At 35.5% G+C, this 14,244-nt stretch overlaps 2 protein-coding genes across 2 annotated transcripts; one reads left to right on the forward strand and one right to left on the reverse strand.

The window, feature by feature from the left end:
- Nucleotides 1-349: 349 nt before the first annotated feature.
- LOC143203189 (2-oxoglutarate dehydrogenase complex component E1-like) lies at nt 350-8,752 on the forward strand. Its single transcript, XM_076415322.1, has 16 exons — nt 350-562; nt 1,373-1,540; nt 1,598-1,721; nt 1,770-2,025; nt 2,865-3,143; nt 3,199-3,334; nt 4,798-4,978; nt 5,034-5,288; nt 5,346-5,594; nt 5,826-6,027; nt 7,076-7,326; nt 7,384-7,579; nt 8,007-8,086; nt 8,145-8,308; nt 8,369-8,523; nt 8,579-8,752. The coding sequence occupies exons 1-16, from the start codon at nt 413-415 to the stop codon at nt 8,682-8,684; spliced, it is 2,952 nt and encodes a 983-aa protein (XP_076271437.1). The 5' UTR covers nt 350-412; the 3' UTR covers nt 8,685-8,752.
- Nucleotides 8,753-10,189: 1,437 nt separating this feature from the next.
- On the reverse strand, nt 10,190-13,226 carry Pgant35A (Polypeptide N-acetylgalactosaminyltransferase 35A). The gene is made up of 8 exons (XM_076414125.1): nt 12,405-13,226; nt 12,206-12,344; nt 11,849-12,146; nt 11,427-11,789; nt 11,221-11,373; nt 10,919-11,166; nt 10,639-10,867; nt 10,190-10,583 (listed from the first exon to the last, which is right to left on the reverse strand). The coding sequence occupies exons 1-8, from the start codon at nt 12,703-12,705 to the stop codon at nt 10,455-10,457; spliced, it is 1,860 nt and encodes a 619-aa protein (XP_076270240.1). The 5' UTR covers nt 12,706-13,226; the 3' UTR covers nt 10,190-10,454.
- Nucleotides 13,227-14,244: the final 1,018 nt, after the last annotated feature.

Below are 14,244 nucleotides of genomic sequence, written 5' to 3' on the forward strand. Positions count from 1 at the left end.
TAATTTTATAATTGAGGAATATATATTGATGTATTTTCTCCCACTCGTCTTGCTTGTAAATTAATCCAAGTACAAATGAAAAGTAGTAATAAATTAATAGATAGATAGATAGGTATATATCTAGCTATAGTCTCTCAGCTAAAAGTTATCCAAGCAGCTTTTTCAAAGCCTTCGTCAAGTAATTTCCTTCAAAATTTCCCTCTGTTTTTTGATGGAATCTGTTTCTGACCAATCGAAAAAAGACAATAAAAATCGTTGAAAAAAACTTTATTTGTCTTCATTTCTGTATAAAATATTTGCAAAATAAATTGATAGGTTATGACTGAAATGACACTTGTCATCCAGAAAACCGAACACAAAAACTAAAATAAATTTCAGTTATTTAATATATCGAATAAGAGAAGATAGCAATATGTCGAGGTTGGCTCGCTATATCGGGCCTTCTCGAAGAAATTTCTCCAAGGCATCGGTAAATGAGAACTCATTCCTGAACCCAAGTTCAAGTCAGTATTTAGAAGAAATGTACAATGCCTGGTTGAGGGATCCCAACAGTGTTCATGTGGTAAACAAACTTAATATCGCGTTTTTCATTGAAATTAATATTGACAAATAGGTTTAGAAAATTTTTAAATACATTATCATGTAGAGAAAAAGGTAAAAGTGTCTAAAGTTGGTTTGACTGCCTGAGAAATTTTATAAATTAAAGATACTAGTGAAAATTTATTATAAATAAATAACAGCAAAATGTTTCTGTGACTGGATCCGTTGCCAAATCTAGGATTTTGTCTTCAACTAAATAAAATTCCAGCAGTTTTTTGACGCTATCTTTAGCAATAATTAGCTTCCACTCTTCGTACTTACTCGTACTTAAAATGAAGCCATAGAGACACAATATCACTGTTTTTTCAGCATAATAATTCCTTCTCATCTTTGATCTCATCATTTGGCTTTAACATAAAATTTAGTACAAATATTTTATGATTGCCATCTATTTTACTAATATTCATCATATCGTATTTTCTCGTGAAAACTTAATTGCCCCTGCATATGTTGATAACAAATAAGTATATATGTAATAATGGTGTGGCCATCATCAGGCCCTAGCTAAGAATTAAGAAAAGTATGATTCTAACCAATATCTTTATCGAGCAATCTAATTCTTTATTCGAATGGCCATATACAACACAAACAACACTTAAATATAAATATAATAGTTTGTATTATTCAGCTTCTTTACTTATTCAACTAGTACTGTTAGCACCAACTAGATCAACAAATCGTAAGACATCTTCAATAATATACACTCAAATCGAATTACTTTTACATATATATTTAAACAAACTCAATAAACAATTTGTTTAAACATAAACAGTCTTGGGATGCGTATTTTCGTACTGGAGTGTACCACAGGCCACCAACATTGGAACCTGGCTATAGTCATCAGCCTGTACCAAAGCAAACAGTGCAGAGCGTCACTGATACTAACCTAAGCACTACCGAAGAACATTTAAGCGTTCAGGCCATCATCCGGAGCTATCAGGTACCAATAGTGAAGAAGTTAAGATTCATTTTAAGCTCATCGTCCGAACGTTGGTAGGTTCGAGGTCATCTGGTGGCCAGAACAAACCCCCTGCAAGACATGTTCGACATAAACGACTGGAATACCACGCTCTCCGACAAGTTCGGTAGTCCGCCGGAAGTTATAAGATATCATAAAATAAGTAGGTATTATTGGTGATGTCAGCCATCCTGAATAACGATAATTTTAGACGAAACTATGTGGAACAAACCCTATATCCTTCCACCATCAACCCGAATCGGTGGCAAAGAACGTTCCCTGCCTCTGAAGGAGATCATCAAACGCCTAGAACTAGCGTACTGTCGACATATCGGTATAGAATACATGCACATCAATAATGTAGAGGAATGCAACTGGATACGGGAACGTTTCGAGGTACCTGGTGTCATCAAACTGTCCAAGCACGAGAAAAGGTCTCTGTTGTCGAGACTGGCGAGAGGAGTATTGTAATGCGTCTTCCAAAATTATAACAGGTCAATTAAAAAGTCCCAGGCCTGACGCATAGATGGCGCTACTAGAATTAAATCCATATGTTTTTTTGTTAGCCCTAACCCACAAAAGATGCGTGTATAAATTCGACAGCTGTCGGATCATTAGTTTGTGAATTATATCATTTTAAAGGAAGCAACTTTTGTTATTGTGAAAAGGATGGTTTAAAAGGAATTTCGCGTGTTGATAAAATATTGCTTTTTGAAGGGAAAAAATACAGTTGAAGCAAAACTTAACTTGGTGCCGAGTTTCTGGACACTACACCAGGAAAGTCAACCATCAAGCATTGGTATGCTAAGTTTAGATGTAGAAAAAGAAAGTGTTGCTTTATCAAGACAATGCACCGTATCACAAGTTAGTGAAAACGATGTAAAAAATCCATGAATTGGGCTTCGAATTGATTCCTCATCCACCGTATTCCCCAGATCTGGCCCCCAGCGACTATTTCCTGTTCTCAGATCTCAAAAGAATGCTCGCTGGGAAGAAATGTTCGTCGAATGAAGAGGTGATCGCCGAAAGTGAGGCCTATTTTGAAGCAAAGGGTTAATTGTATCGTATATATATATATATATATATATATATATATATATATATATATATATATATATATATATATATATATATACAGAGCGTATCGAAAAGTTGGAGGGTCGCTATAATCAGCGTATCACCCTTGAAGGAAATTATGTTAAATAAAAAAACTAATTTTTCCAAAAAAATGTGTTTTTCTATGGTAGGCCGCGGATTTTTCGATTGACCTGTTAGCAGAATCACGTCCTAATGAAATTTTAAATAGATTCGAGGCCTTTTTGCAAAAAAAGTGGTCGAGCGAGAAGAGATTCGGCGTCGAAGGTTGCGAAGTACTCATCCCGTGCATGAAGAGCATCATCGACACGTCGGTGCAGCTGGGCGCCGAGATGATAGTCATAGGTATGGCCCATCGGGGACGTCTGAACATACTGGCCAACATCTGTAGGAAACCCTTGGAGAAAATCTTCGCCCAATTCCAAACCTTGGAGCCAGAGGACGAGGGTTCCGGAGATGTCAAGTATCACCTGGGAGTTTATTCCGAAGGGTTTGCGTTAATTGAAATCGATAAAGACCACCGAGCTTCATCGTGTTCGTTCCAGGGAAAATAAATATACCAACAAGCCCCTGAAGATAGTCCTGGTGGCGAACCCGTCGCACCTGGAGCAAGTCAATCCGGTTTGTGAAGGACGAGTTCGCGCTGAACAATTCTCCCTCAAAGATGTTGAACAGAAAAAGGTTCATAGTTATCCTGATTTAGGCTTAGGCGTATGAATTAATTTTAAAAGATTTACAACAGGTGGTGTTACTGTGAATTAAATCCCATCGGGTACACTTGTAACAAACGGCGAAGTGTAAACCATAGAGTATTATATAGAGGTTTAACTTAAACAGGCGAAACCGAGGAAATGTTTTGTGTGGTTTCACCAATGGAGGCACTGAGTCCACTTCTTTTATTAGTTCGTTTGAATTGCTCTACAAAGGCATTTGATTGGCTCATTTCTAAAACAAGATGTTTGTTTCTATTTTGTTTGTGACGCTATTTCTGTGATGATACGTGATGCGTTTGAAATAATCAACCGATGAAATGCCTTCCTAGTAAAATATTTTATTTACAGGTGTCTATAATGGTAATTTAAATTAACCCATTAAATGACATTATCAGTGCCTTCTTGTAAGACCACGCAAAGTAATTCTGAACTTATATGTATTAAGTAATACTCGATATATTATTCTATGGTGTCAACAAAACATTTCCCCTGTGCGTTAAAAATGTCTAAATTTGTCCTGAATTTTATTTGAATTTAAAGAAAAAGGCGACTGAAGGTCATCGATTTTTGTGGCCAGCTTATGGCAGCCATGCTTCATCGATTTCAATATGTCCAGTCGAGAAAATTTTAAGAGGATGATCTGAAAGAATTAGTTAATGATGATCCATATGAAACGTGTGAAGAACATACAGAATTATTGGTCGTAACACAAGAAATCATTTCCAGTAGCTTAAAAAACATTGGAATGGCCCAAAAACTTGGATAATTTGTGCCATATGAATTGAAGTCAAGAGACATTGAAAGACGTGTGAAATGCTGTTTCAACGACAAATTCAGAAATGTGTTACTGGAAATGAAAAGTGGATTCTTTACGATATCAACATCAACGACAAAGCCGAATATCCATAGCCCCAAGCTAATGCTCCGTAATTAGTGGGATTAGCTTGGTTAAGAGCTAAAACCTAATAAAACTATCAATGGTGATCACTCCTTACTACAATTGATGCGTTTGAACCAAGCACTGAGCGAAAAATGGGCGTAATACGAGCAAAGACACAACAATATTGTTCTTCAGCATGACGAAGCTTGACGAAAAAAATGGGAAGTGCTACCCTACCCAGCGTATTCTCCAGACCTTGTTCCTTCTGATTTCTACATATTCTGGTATATGAATCGAGATCTGCCTGAACAGCCCTTCCCTTATTTTGAAGATACCAAAGGATGGACAGATTCGTGGATAGCCTCAAAAGATACATCGTCCTTTCGAGATGGTATCCGTAAATTGGCTGAAAGATGCGAAAATATCGTACTTTGAATAAAATACATTGTACTAATTGTATTAAATTCGCATTAAAGCTTCAATTTCCAAAGAATCCTTTAAAACGAATTTATAGGCCTGATATTTTTCCAGTCAGTGTCAGTTTCTGTTAGGTTATACCGATCCTCATTCACGGTGATGCTTCACTTTCTGGAGAGGGCGTATGTTACGAGACCATTCACTTCGCTGAACTCCCGAATTTCAAAACAGGAGGCACCATTCACGTGGTCATCAACAATCAGATTGGTTTCACCACAGATCCGAGATACTCTCGTTCATCTCCATATTGTACAGGTACGAAGCTTTATGTCACCATCGAACTACATCATTAAATAAGGGAAATATTTAGACGTAGCAAGGGTAGTGAATGCCCCCATATTTCACGTAAACAGTGACGACCCGGAGAGCGTTGTGTACGTGTCCAAGACGGCAGCAGAATGGAGGAGCCAGTTCAAGAAAGACGTCGTCGTCGACTTGGTGTGTTACAGAAAGCACGGCCACAACGAGATGGACGAACCCATGTTCACTCAACCCATAATGTACACCAAGATCAAGGCTATGAAGAATGTATGGGAGAAGTATTGCGAAGCCACCAAACAACAAGGTTTCTCATGATCTTCTGATACATCTTCAGTGGAGAATATTTTCAAAAACCTTCCAGGTATAGTGACTGAAGAAGAGATCCTGAAATACAAGAAAGATTACGAGGAAGTTTGCGAGAATGGTTTCAAGAAGGCGTCACAAGAGACCACGGTCAGATTCAGTGACTGGATCGATGCTCCCTGGAAAAACTTCTTCAAGAACAAGGATGTTACGAAGTGCGAGCCAACAGGAGTCACGGAAGATGTTCTTCAGCATATTGCCACGAAATTTTCTAGTCCCCCGCCAGGAGATTTCGTAATACACAAAAGTAAGCCTGTAAAGATTTATTTTATTTACCACCTTACCCTTTTGGTAATCATAGTTCAACCATTTTTCGCCCTTGTTCACCGCTGTTTCCAGAAGAAATCATTTTAACTAAAAAAGTATTGAGACATTTTATTACTCAACAATAAACAAGTGCAATACCTGTAAACTCAGGATAAAATAGGAATATAGGAAACAGGATGAAGTAATTAAATTATATTTATAATATTTGCAGGTTTGCAGAGAATATTCAATCAAAGAATGGAGTTGGTGCAAAGTAAAAAGTGCGATTGGGCGCTGGGAGAAGCCTTGACTTTCGGATCACTGTTAAAAGAAGGGATACACGTCAGGCTGTCTGGAGAAGACGTAGAGCGAGGAACGTTTTCTCATCGTCACCACGTGGTCCATCATCAGACAAAAGACGCAGTCCGTTACACGTAAGAATCAGAATTATATTAGCCATACCACTGTAATTAGAAAATAGGAAGTTGAGGAAAAGTCAAGACGATGACCTTGAAGCAGTCGAGCAATTATATGAAAGAATATGTAGAACCAAGATTTATCAACTTCCCTTCTTTTAACTTTAACACTTCTTGATGACAGTTTGGTGGAGGGCGTTAATTGATTTCTGCAATTTATTTAGTAACAGCTGCTATACATGGATCCAGAATTACAGTTTTGCACATAATACAAAGTACAACTGAACCAAAATTGAAATAAAAACAAATATAGTTAAACAAAACAGTAAAGAAACAAGGCCAACCAAAATGTGTTCTCTCTGTCCTATACTTTTTGATCTCTTTTTGAAACTGATCGATAGTCTATTCAAAGTTTTTTGTACATACGTCATCAAGATGTTTAATGTATTACCTGCCGTAATTTGTCAATAGGTTTCAGAATCAGACAATATTTTCCTTGTCACTTTATTCCAGCTAAAAGGAGACACAGTGCTGTCTGATTAGTTCGAACGCATAAATAAATAAGCCTGTTAAAGTCGTCCGGATGTCAGACGTATGCAAAATTCTTGAAGGCAATAGCGATAAGAGGTTATAATTCTAACCTATAAACTATTGTGGCTGTATAATTAACTGTAATTTTTAGATGAACTATAATGTAAAAATAAAATAAAATAAATTATATTTGACAACATTTTTGTTCAATTATCTTATTTTGATTAGAATTTTATCGTATGCCAAACTGAACTAAAGCTCAGAGTTGATGTGGCAACATTGCGACGTTTTTATGTCACAAATTTAAATGACGTATGTACAAAATAACTTTGAACAGACTATATCTCAGTTTTGCCATGTTGCAACACTATGATTGTGCTATTATATACTTATTTATCAGCCACGAAAAGCTCACTCACTCACAAAATAACAGTACCAACTCAATAGTTTTTCCATTTATCCGTAATTTCCCTTTTTCCTTGCCATTCTAAATAAATGGCAACAAGATGTTTACGTTCCACCATGTTTCTTGAAGATATTTACAAGATTTGTTTCCTGACCAAGCCAAGTACGTAGTTTGCAACAGTCCCATATCGGAATACGGCGTGTTGGGCTTCGAACACGGGTACTCGATGGCAAATCCCAACTCGTTAGTGATCTGGGAAGCCCAATTCGGAGATTTCGCTAACAACGCGCAGACCATGTTCGATACCATGATAGCCAGCGGTCAGAGTAAATGGATACGGCAGTGCGGTATGGTGTGTCTTCTACCGCACGGTCTTGAAGGTACCAACAAATCCGTTTGGTTTATTTGGTGATATTTATGCAGGTCTGATGTTGCAGGCCAAGGCCCAGAGCATTCCAGCGCCAGAGTCGAACGCTACCTGGAACTGACCTCGGATGATCCTGATTATTTGCCTCCAAACACGCCAACTTTCGCAATGAATCAACTCAACGATATCAACTGGATTGTGGCTAACTGTACAACACCAGCTAACTATTTTCATATAATTCGAAGACAGATAAAACTCCCTTTCAGGTATGGTATTTCTGCTCTTCGTCCTTTTGTATGGGTATGGCCTTTTAACGACTTTGGAGACAAAGCAAAGTCGTAATAAACATAAAGGAAAGCAACTAAACATGAACTACCATTTTGTTTGTGGTTCAAAAGTAAAAAACCATATAAAAATCAACATTTTATTAACGTAATATTAATCACTTATATTCAGTAACATTTTTATATTCTTCTTGATAAACCATATCTTCAAAATTGATCATTAAACAAAATTGCAAAATAGATGCTGAATATGGAACAGTTCATAAATTTTATTGAATTCTAAATATGGAACACTCATATATGGGCTATAAATGTGTACTTAAATATCTTCTAAGAAAATAACATTCATATAATAATTATCAAGTAATAAATCAAATAACTTTGTAAATTTTACCCCTTATAAACACAGAAAACCGCTGATTCTCTTAACACCAAAAAGCCTGTTGCGTCACACCGAAGCCAGAAGCAGTTTCAGCGAGATGGTAGAAGGTACAAGTACAACCTCCGAAAGAAACATTCGTCAATAATAATAACATTAAAATTCCAGGAACAGAGTTTCAAAGGATAATACCTTCACAAGGACGAAGTTCAGAAGATCCCGACAATGTCAAGAAATTAGTATTTTGTTCGGGAAAAGTGTACTACGATTTCGCCAAGACTGTCCAAGAGAAAAATCTCGACCATCACATCGCTATAACACGTATAGAACAGGCATAAATACTTCACTCAACACCATAAAACATCATTGTTAAACTCTATTGACTTTTGCAGATGTGCCCGTTCCCTTACGACCTAATTATCGAGGAATGTAACAAATACAAAAACGCCCAGATCGTTTGGGGGCAAGAAGAACACAAAAATTCGGGCTGTTGGACATACATGCAGCCTAGGTTCGAGACGGCTTTGAAAGGAACGAGACTCATTACGTAATCAGATACAAAACCATCAAATTCTATTTAAAATACTATATTAAACTCTTAGGTACGTTGGTCGACCACCATCCGCCAGTACAGCATCAGGCAACAAGATCCAATATCAAAGGGAATATGAAAATCTTATTAATGACATTATAAAATATTCAGAATAGTTGTTCGTTCTATTGTTGTCCCTGTTAATATTTCTCCAGACTTGAACAATAAAACAAAACAAACCTAACTGCCTTCAAAATCACATAAATATATACTCCGCAACCTTGAACGCCACTAAATATCATTAACATCATAAATTTTAAATATTAAATAAATAATTTAAAAAAATAGTTAAATTGTAAATAGAATATATACTTTTTTCAAAATGAAGAAAGAATATGAAAGCTGGCAACGTTCAGTTTAGTGTACTTATTAATTTCAAAAATAAACTTTAATATTGGATAATTCCTAACAAATTTTTTACAGAGTTCTTAATAAAAAATCCAAAAATTCATAAAGTAACATTGTCATTTTAACAAAATCCTTATTTCTTAAATAAAACCCCAAACTGTCACTGTCATAAAAACATGATTGAAGAATTGAATGATAAAAAAAACATGTGAAATTGAAACTTAAATATGGACGTAAAATACACCGCAGTAAATATGAACTGTTTGTGTTTATTAATTGCACTAAAACCATAGAGTTCATACTCTCTAAGACTAAAACAACAGAAATCACAAACCACCGAAACCAATCACTGCAGAAAACATTGATATTTGCAGTCATTTTTGTCAGAACAAAAAAATGGACGATGATTGATTTTCGATGATCAGCAGATAGCATAAACACTCGAATTCGTATGGACTTCTAGTTCAGTTTATTGTTAAAATTAAGCTATTATTGTTAATAAGTTCTTTTATAGTTAAAATAAATAATATATAATATAAATTATATACATTCCTTAAAATTACACATTATACTTGATTAAAAATAACCAAACAGAATAACATAGTTTTTCTAACTATATAATTATTTTTAAAACAAAACTCCGATTGTCACTGTCATTAAAAGACTATTGTTAATAGTTTAAAACAAAGAAAAAATTAGACGTCTCTGGCCAGGTAAACGTCAAATATTAAGACTAGCATTTTTTTAGAAAAGCATGAGTTTCAAAAAAGGAAAGTTACATTTCAGGATCATTTACGAAAATATATAAAGAATCGCAGTACGATACACAGTACCTCTTGGAAATACATCCAGTTAGTTCAGTAATAAATATATTACTTTTTATTGCTTATACAAATGTCATTATTATAAAACATATTCAACTGTTAGACATAGATCTAATAAAATTTAACAATTGTGGTTTGGGTGAAAGAAAATTATAATGAAATAATATACAAAATATATATATCATTCATATATTTGAAGTATTGATATTTTTATTAATAAAAAGTTGAAAGTGAACATTTAGTGTTATTTTATAAACTTACCTGTAAAAATAAAGAATTCGTTATGGAAAGCACCCGAAAGAATTGGCCAAAAATTTACCAGACTTTATTAGGTGAGTGATATTTTTTAACAATCTATTATCTGTTTAAATTAATATCCAAATAACGCTGCTTCTCAGAAATTCTACAATTTAATAAGTCTAATATTCTTCATAAAAAAAAAAGAAAAGTAACTTTAGAAAATATTTATTTTTAATATATAATAAACAAAATATTTTATAATATAATATAAAGTGATAGTATCAAACAGATAAAAATAAATATGTGTTCTCTTGATATTAACTGAAATAAACTGTAAAAAATGTATGAATTACTTAAAACTAATCAGATCGATTAATATCATTTGAAATTCTAGTTTTGGCACATTATCTTAGCCATATAATGATTTTAGTTATAATATATTTTATCAGTCAACGATCCCCTTTTCTCATAGCACTAGCTCACCAAATCCCATGTACTCAGATCTGGATCAGAACACAGTTTCATTTCTAAAACAGCATTGACTTTCTTTTTACTGACACCCAAACACATTCCAGCACCCAGGTTATATATTGGTGTATTGTTCTGGAAGAATTAGTGATGATTAAATTAACAAAAACTCCTTCGATCATCAATTTACCTCATCTTTATGCTTCCATTCTTGATCTGCTCCTAATTCGTGACATTTATATAGGATAGGGTTTGGATTTGATGCTTGTAAACACAAGAGCTGGGCGAGAACCAACTCGTTTTTATCAGTCCTATACCACATTTGATTCTTTTGAGCTGTACATGGTCGCAAAATCAATGAACCCCCTTTGGTTTTTATATCTTTAGCACTTTGGATGCATAGAGAGGTGTTTCTCAATCTGGAATGTGTCAGGAAATAAAAACGATGATTTTGAGCTATATTATGGTACCTTATCTGGAATTGGTCAACATAATTCCTTTTGCGTGAGTGCCATGGCTGAAATTTGTCATGTTCCAAAGCCGACCATTTCTTCTTCAAACGGGCATCATCATCACTGGGCAGTATCAGTTCTGGGTAAACGTATCTAAGGTACCAGTCAAAGTCCTGACATTTTAACTCCTTCCTCAACTCTATCCTGGAGCTGATATCTCCAAAATCAACATTTTTGGCATGCTTGTTTTGATTATAGAAATAGTCCTGTAATATTTTCATTAATTTGAGGAATTCGCTTAAAGAAAACTGAAAACGTACTTTGTAATCATCCATCCAAACATTGGCCACCCTCAAGGAATTATGCAACATGGTGTCCTGTCCATCTGGGGAACCATATGGACGCCGGTGTCTGAAAATATGACCCACTCTGCTGCAGGGTATTAATTCCAGTGAACCTCCACACATCCACACCTAAAACCTCAATTTCCCATACTCCATGATGGTTCATATTATTGCTTCATTACCCTGAAAGACATCTCCAAGTTCTCTCCACCCCAAATGTTCATTCCAGCATCGTATTCCCCAATATCAATAAAATAAGCCCTGTTTATAGCAAACAGACCACCGGCCATTGTTGGTGACTTTATAGGTTTCACAAAATCTTCAGGAGCAGACAATGTACCTTTGGGAAGGTTTTCCCATTTAAAATGGAGCCCCCAATTGAAACCACCTCTAACCAAAGGACTGGAACTGTAACCAAAGGTGTCAGGGTTGATGATATCAATAACAGGCATGACAACATTGGATTTTTTCTCATTAATCCTGCTCAAGAGAGGCTCAATCCAACCCACATTCACTTCTATATGACTATCCAGAAATATCAGAACCTAAATATGCATCCAAGAATATCATGTCAATTACCTTTCCCTAAATTAAGTTATATTACTTGTCCTTTTGCTCTTTCAGCACCAAAAATCCTGGCCCTTATCAGTCCTTCACGTTGTTCAGTCTTAAACAGCTTCACCTTATTTAAGTGATGGGATTCTAAATAATCCCGAATCTGTTCATGTAAATGTTCCAAATCACTATGATCATTCACTAAAATAATTTCATGTAAGAGATTCTTTGGAGTTCTATTTAATATCGAGTGAATTGTTCTCAGTAGAGTATTGTTATGTTCATTATAAAAACATATTATGATGCTAGCAGAGGGTAGGTCCTTAACATATGTAACATTTTTACATCTAAAATATTGGCAATAGGGACAAGTACAGACATTTAATTGAAACACCAGTGTACTTACAGAGCATTTCTTGTGTCCGGAATGGTTCTATTGTAACCTAATTTATTACTAATTAAAACATTATAGGCATGAGTCTTATAGCCCTCATCCTTGATACTTTGTTCAATTTTATTGTTCACAAGACCCAACTCAAATAACTCTACAATAAAAACATAGTTAGTGTAATATTACTACCGAATAATAGTGATTTAAATAATACCCTCATCTAATTTATTGCTTCCACTGGACCCAACCTCGACAGGCCTCAGTTTCTCAATTAAGGAGTTACTGTTGAAGGTACCACCACCCTGATTCTTCCTGTAATAACTTTTGTCCGAGTATTTCTCCTCATATTTGCTAATTTGGTTCGGGTGTTTGGTATTTTCAGAATGGGGAATGAAATATTTCGAGGAGTTTGTTGATAACGACGTAGAGAGCTGAGTATACAGGTAAAAGGATATTATCCATGTTAGAGAGGCGAATCCGACCCCGTAAAGGAAGGATCTATTTATGCTAACCATTACTTAAATATGTTAGTACTAAAAAAAGAGTTTAGAAAGTTTCCTACAACCTACATCTTAGATTTTGATTTCTCTTAAGTAAGGTTAGGTACGAGACGTCAACAAAGACACGTCAATTACATACGGTAATCATTTGTTTCTTTTTGCGCTCGGAACAAAGCGATTTGCGCATATTCTTTCAAAAATAAAAAAATACTTAATTCATTATATTATTGCTGATATTATGTATTGTGTAAAAATTAATTTTTTAACTAAAAATAACCGGGTATTAAAAGAAGAATTTTTTTAATTATATTTCCAGCTCGCTGTTTTTTTTGCGCGAAGTGTGCTATAGGAAGCGGATGTTTATGATTGAAAAAAAAAGAATTGAATCAAAATAACTTGTTTACTAGGAGACCGTACGAAACAAGCCAAGTTTCTATAAATAATACCGAGACACTCCCAGAAATCTATCGGAAAAATTGATTACGTCAACCGTCGCCCGAAAATATAAGTTGCTCGTGAATATCGCCAGTCACATTATGCAAAGAATTTCATTAAATTTCCGCTGCACCAGCGTAGAATATCCTGTAGGGCGCGTTCCGAGATTGACGCGAAGTCATAGATTCGGCTTGATTCCTGCTCACCAACGGTCGAATTCGAGAACGCAGCGAAATGCACAATCAATTTTGCTCGATTTTCAGCTGATGGTCGGACGTTTCAGTCTTTCAGGCACCGAAATTTAATTCCGTGACCTACAGCAGGGGGCATTGCCGGTGGGTTTTCAGCGCGCTGTTGTCGTATCGTACGAATTTTCGATGGATATCCGGATGAAATATGTTGTTAGTAATTTAATTGGGTATGATAATTTAGTAGTTAAATATCAGAGATTGTGAGAGTATCAGAGAGTAAATTTTAATTATATTGAGTGTCCGATATTTAGTTATTCGTCAAGGCGTTGTATTGTATGTTGCCTAACTATGACACGGTATTTTTTTGTTATAGCTGGTTTTTTTATGTTTCGATAATTTCCTTTTAAGGGTTCTGTGTTTTAATCGTTGGGATTAGTTTTTTCGTTGCCGGGGATTACAATAATTTATTGACACATAGACGTAGCGGATTTTTTATTGTGTCGATGCGGCAACGTCGAACGCTAGTCGTGAAAAATCTAAACCAAAATAATTGCTAGTTTTTCAAATTGGTGGCTTTGAAGCGTTGTCAGGCTCGAGAGAGGCGCTTTTCGGACGAGGTAGGATATTTTCCGCGATCTTTCCGCCCTCGGCGAGGGCTAAAGGTCGTTTCTCGACATTTGCCCCACATATAACCTGCGAAAGCACCCGGGAATAACAATTTTTCCGGTTGTCCGTCGCATCTTTAATGATACACGCTGAAGTAAATGATGCGAACATTTTTATTGGCACATTATCGCGTCGTTATCGTGCAATTATTCGATAAAAATTAAAAACACCCGTTTTTTCGAACAGTGTTACATCCGCGGCACCCGCGAGCGGTAGACGAACGAAGCGGAGCCAATTTTCTAATAGAATCGTATATTTAGAA

Source organism: Rhynchophorus ferrugineus, unplaced genomic scaffold (genome assembly GCF_030347505.1).
Source record: "Rhynchophorus ferrugineus isolate W39M unplaced genomic scaffold, kcgeb_rfMv2 rfM9, whole genome shotgun sequence".
Taxonomy (NCBI): Eukaryota; Metazoa; Arthropoda; class Insecta; order Coleoptera; family Curculionidae; genus Rhynchophorus; species Rhynchophorus ferrugineus.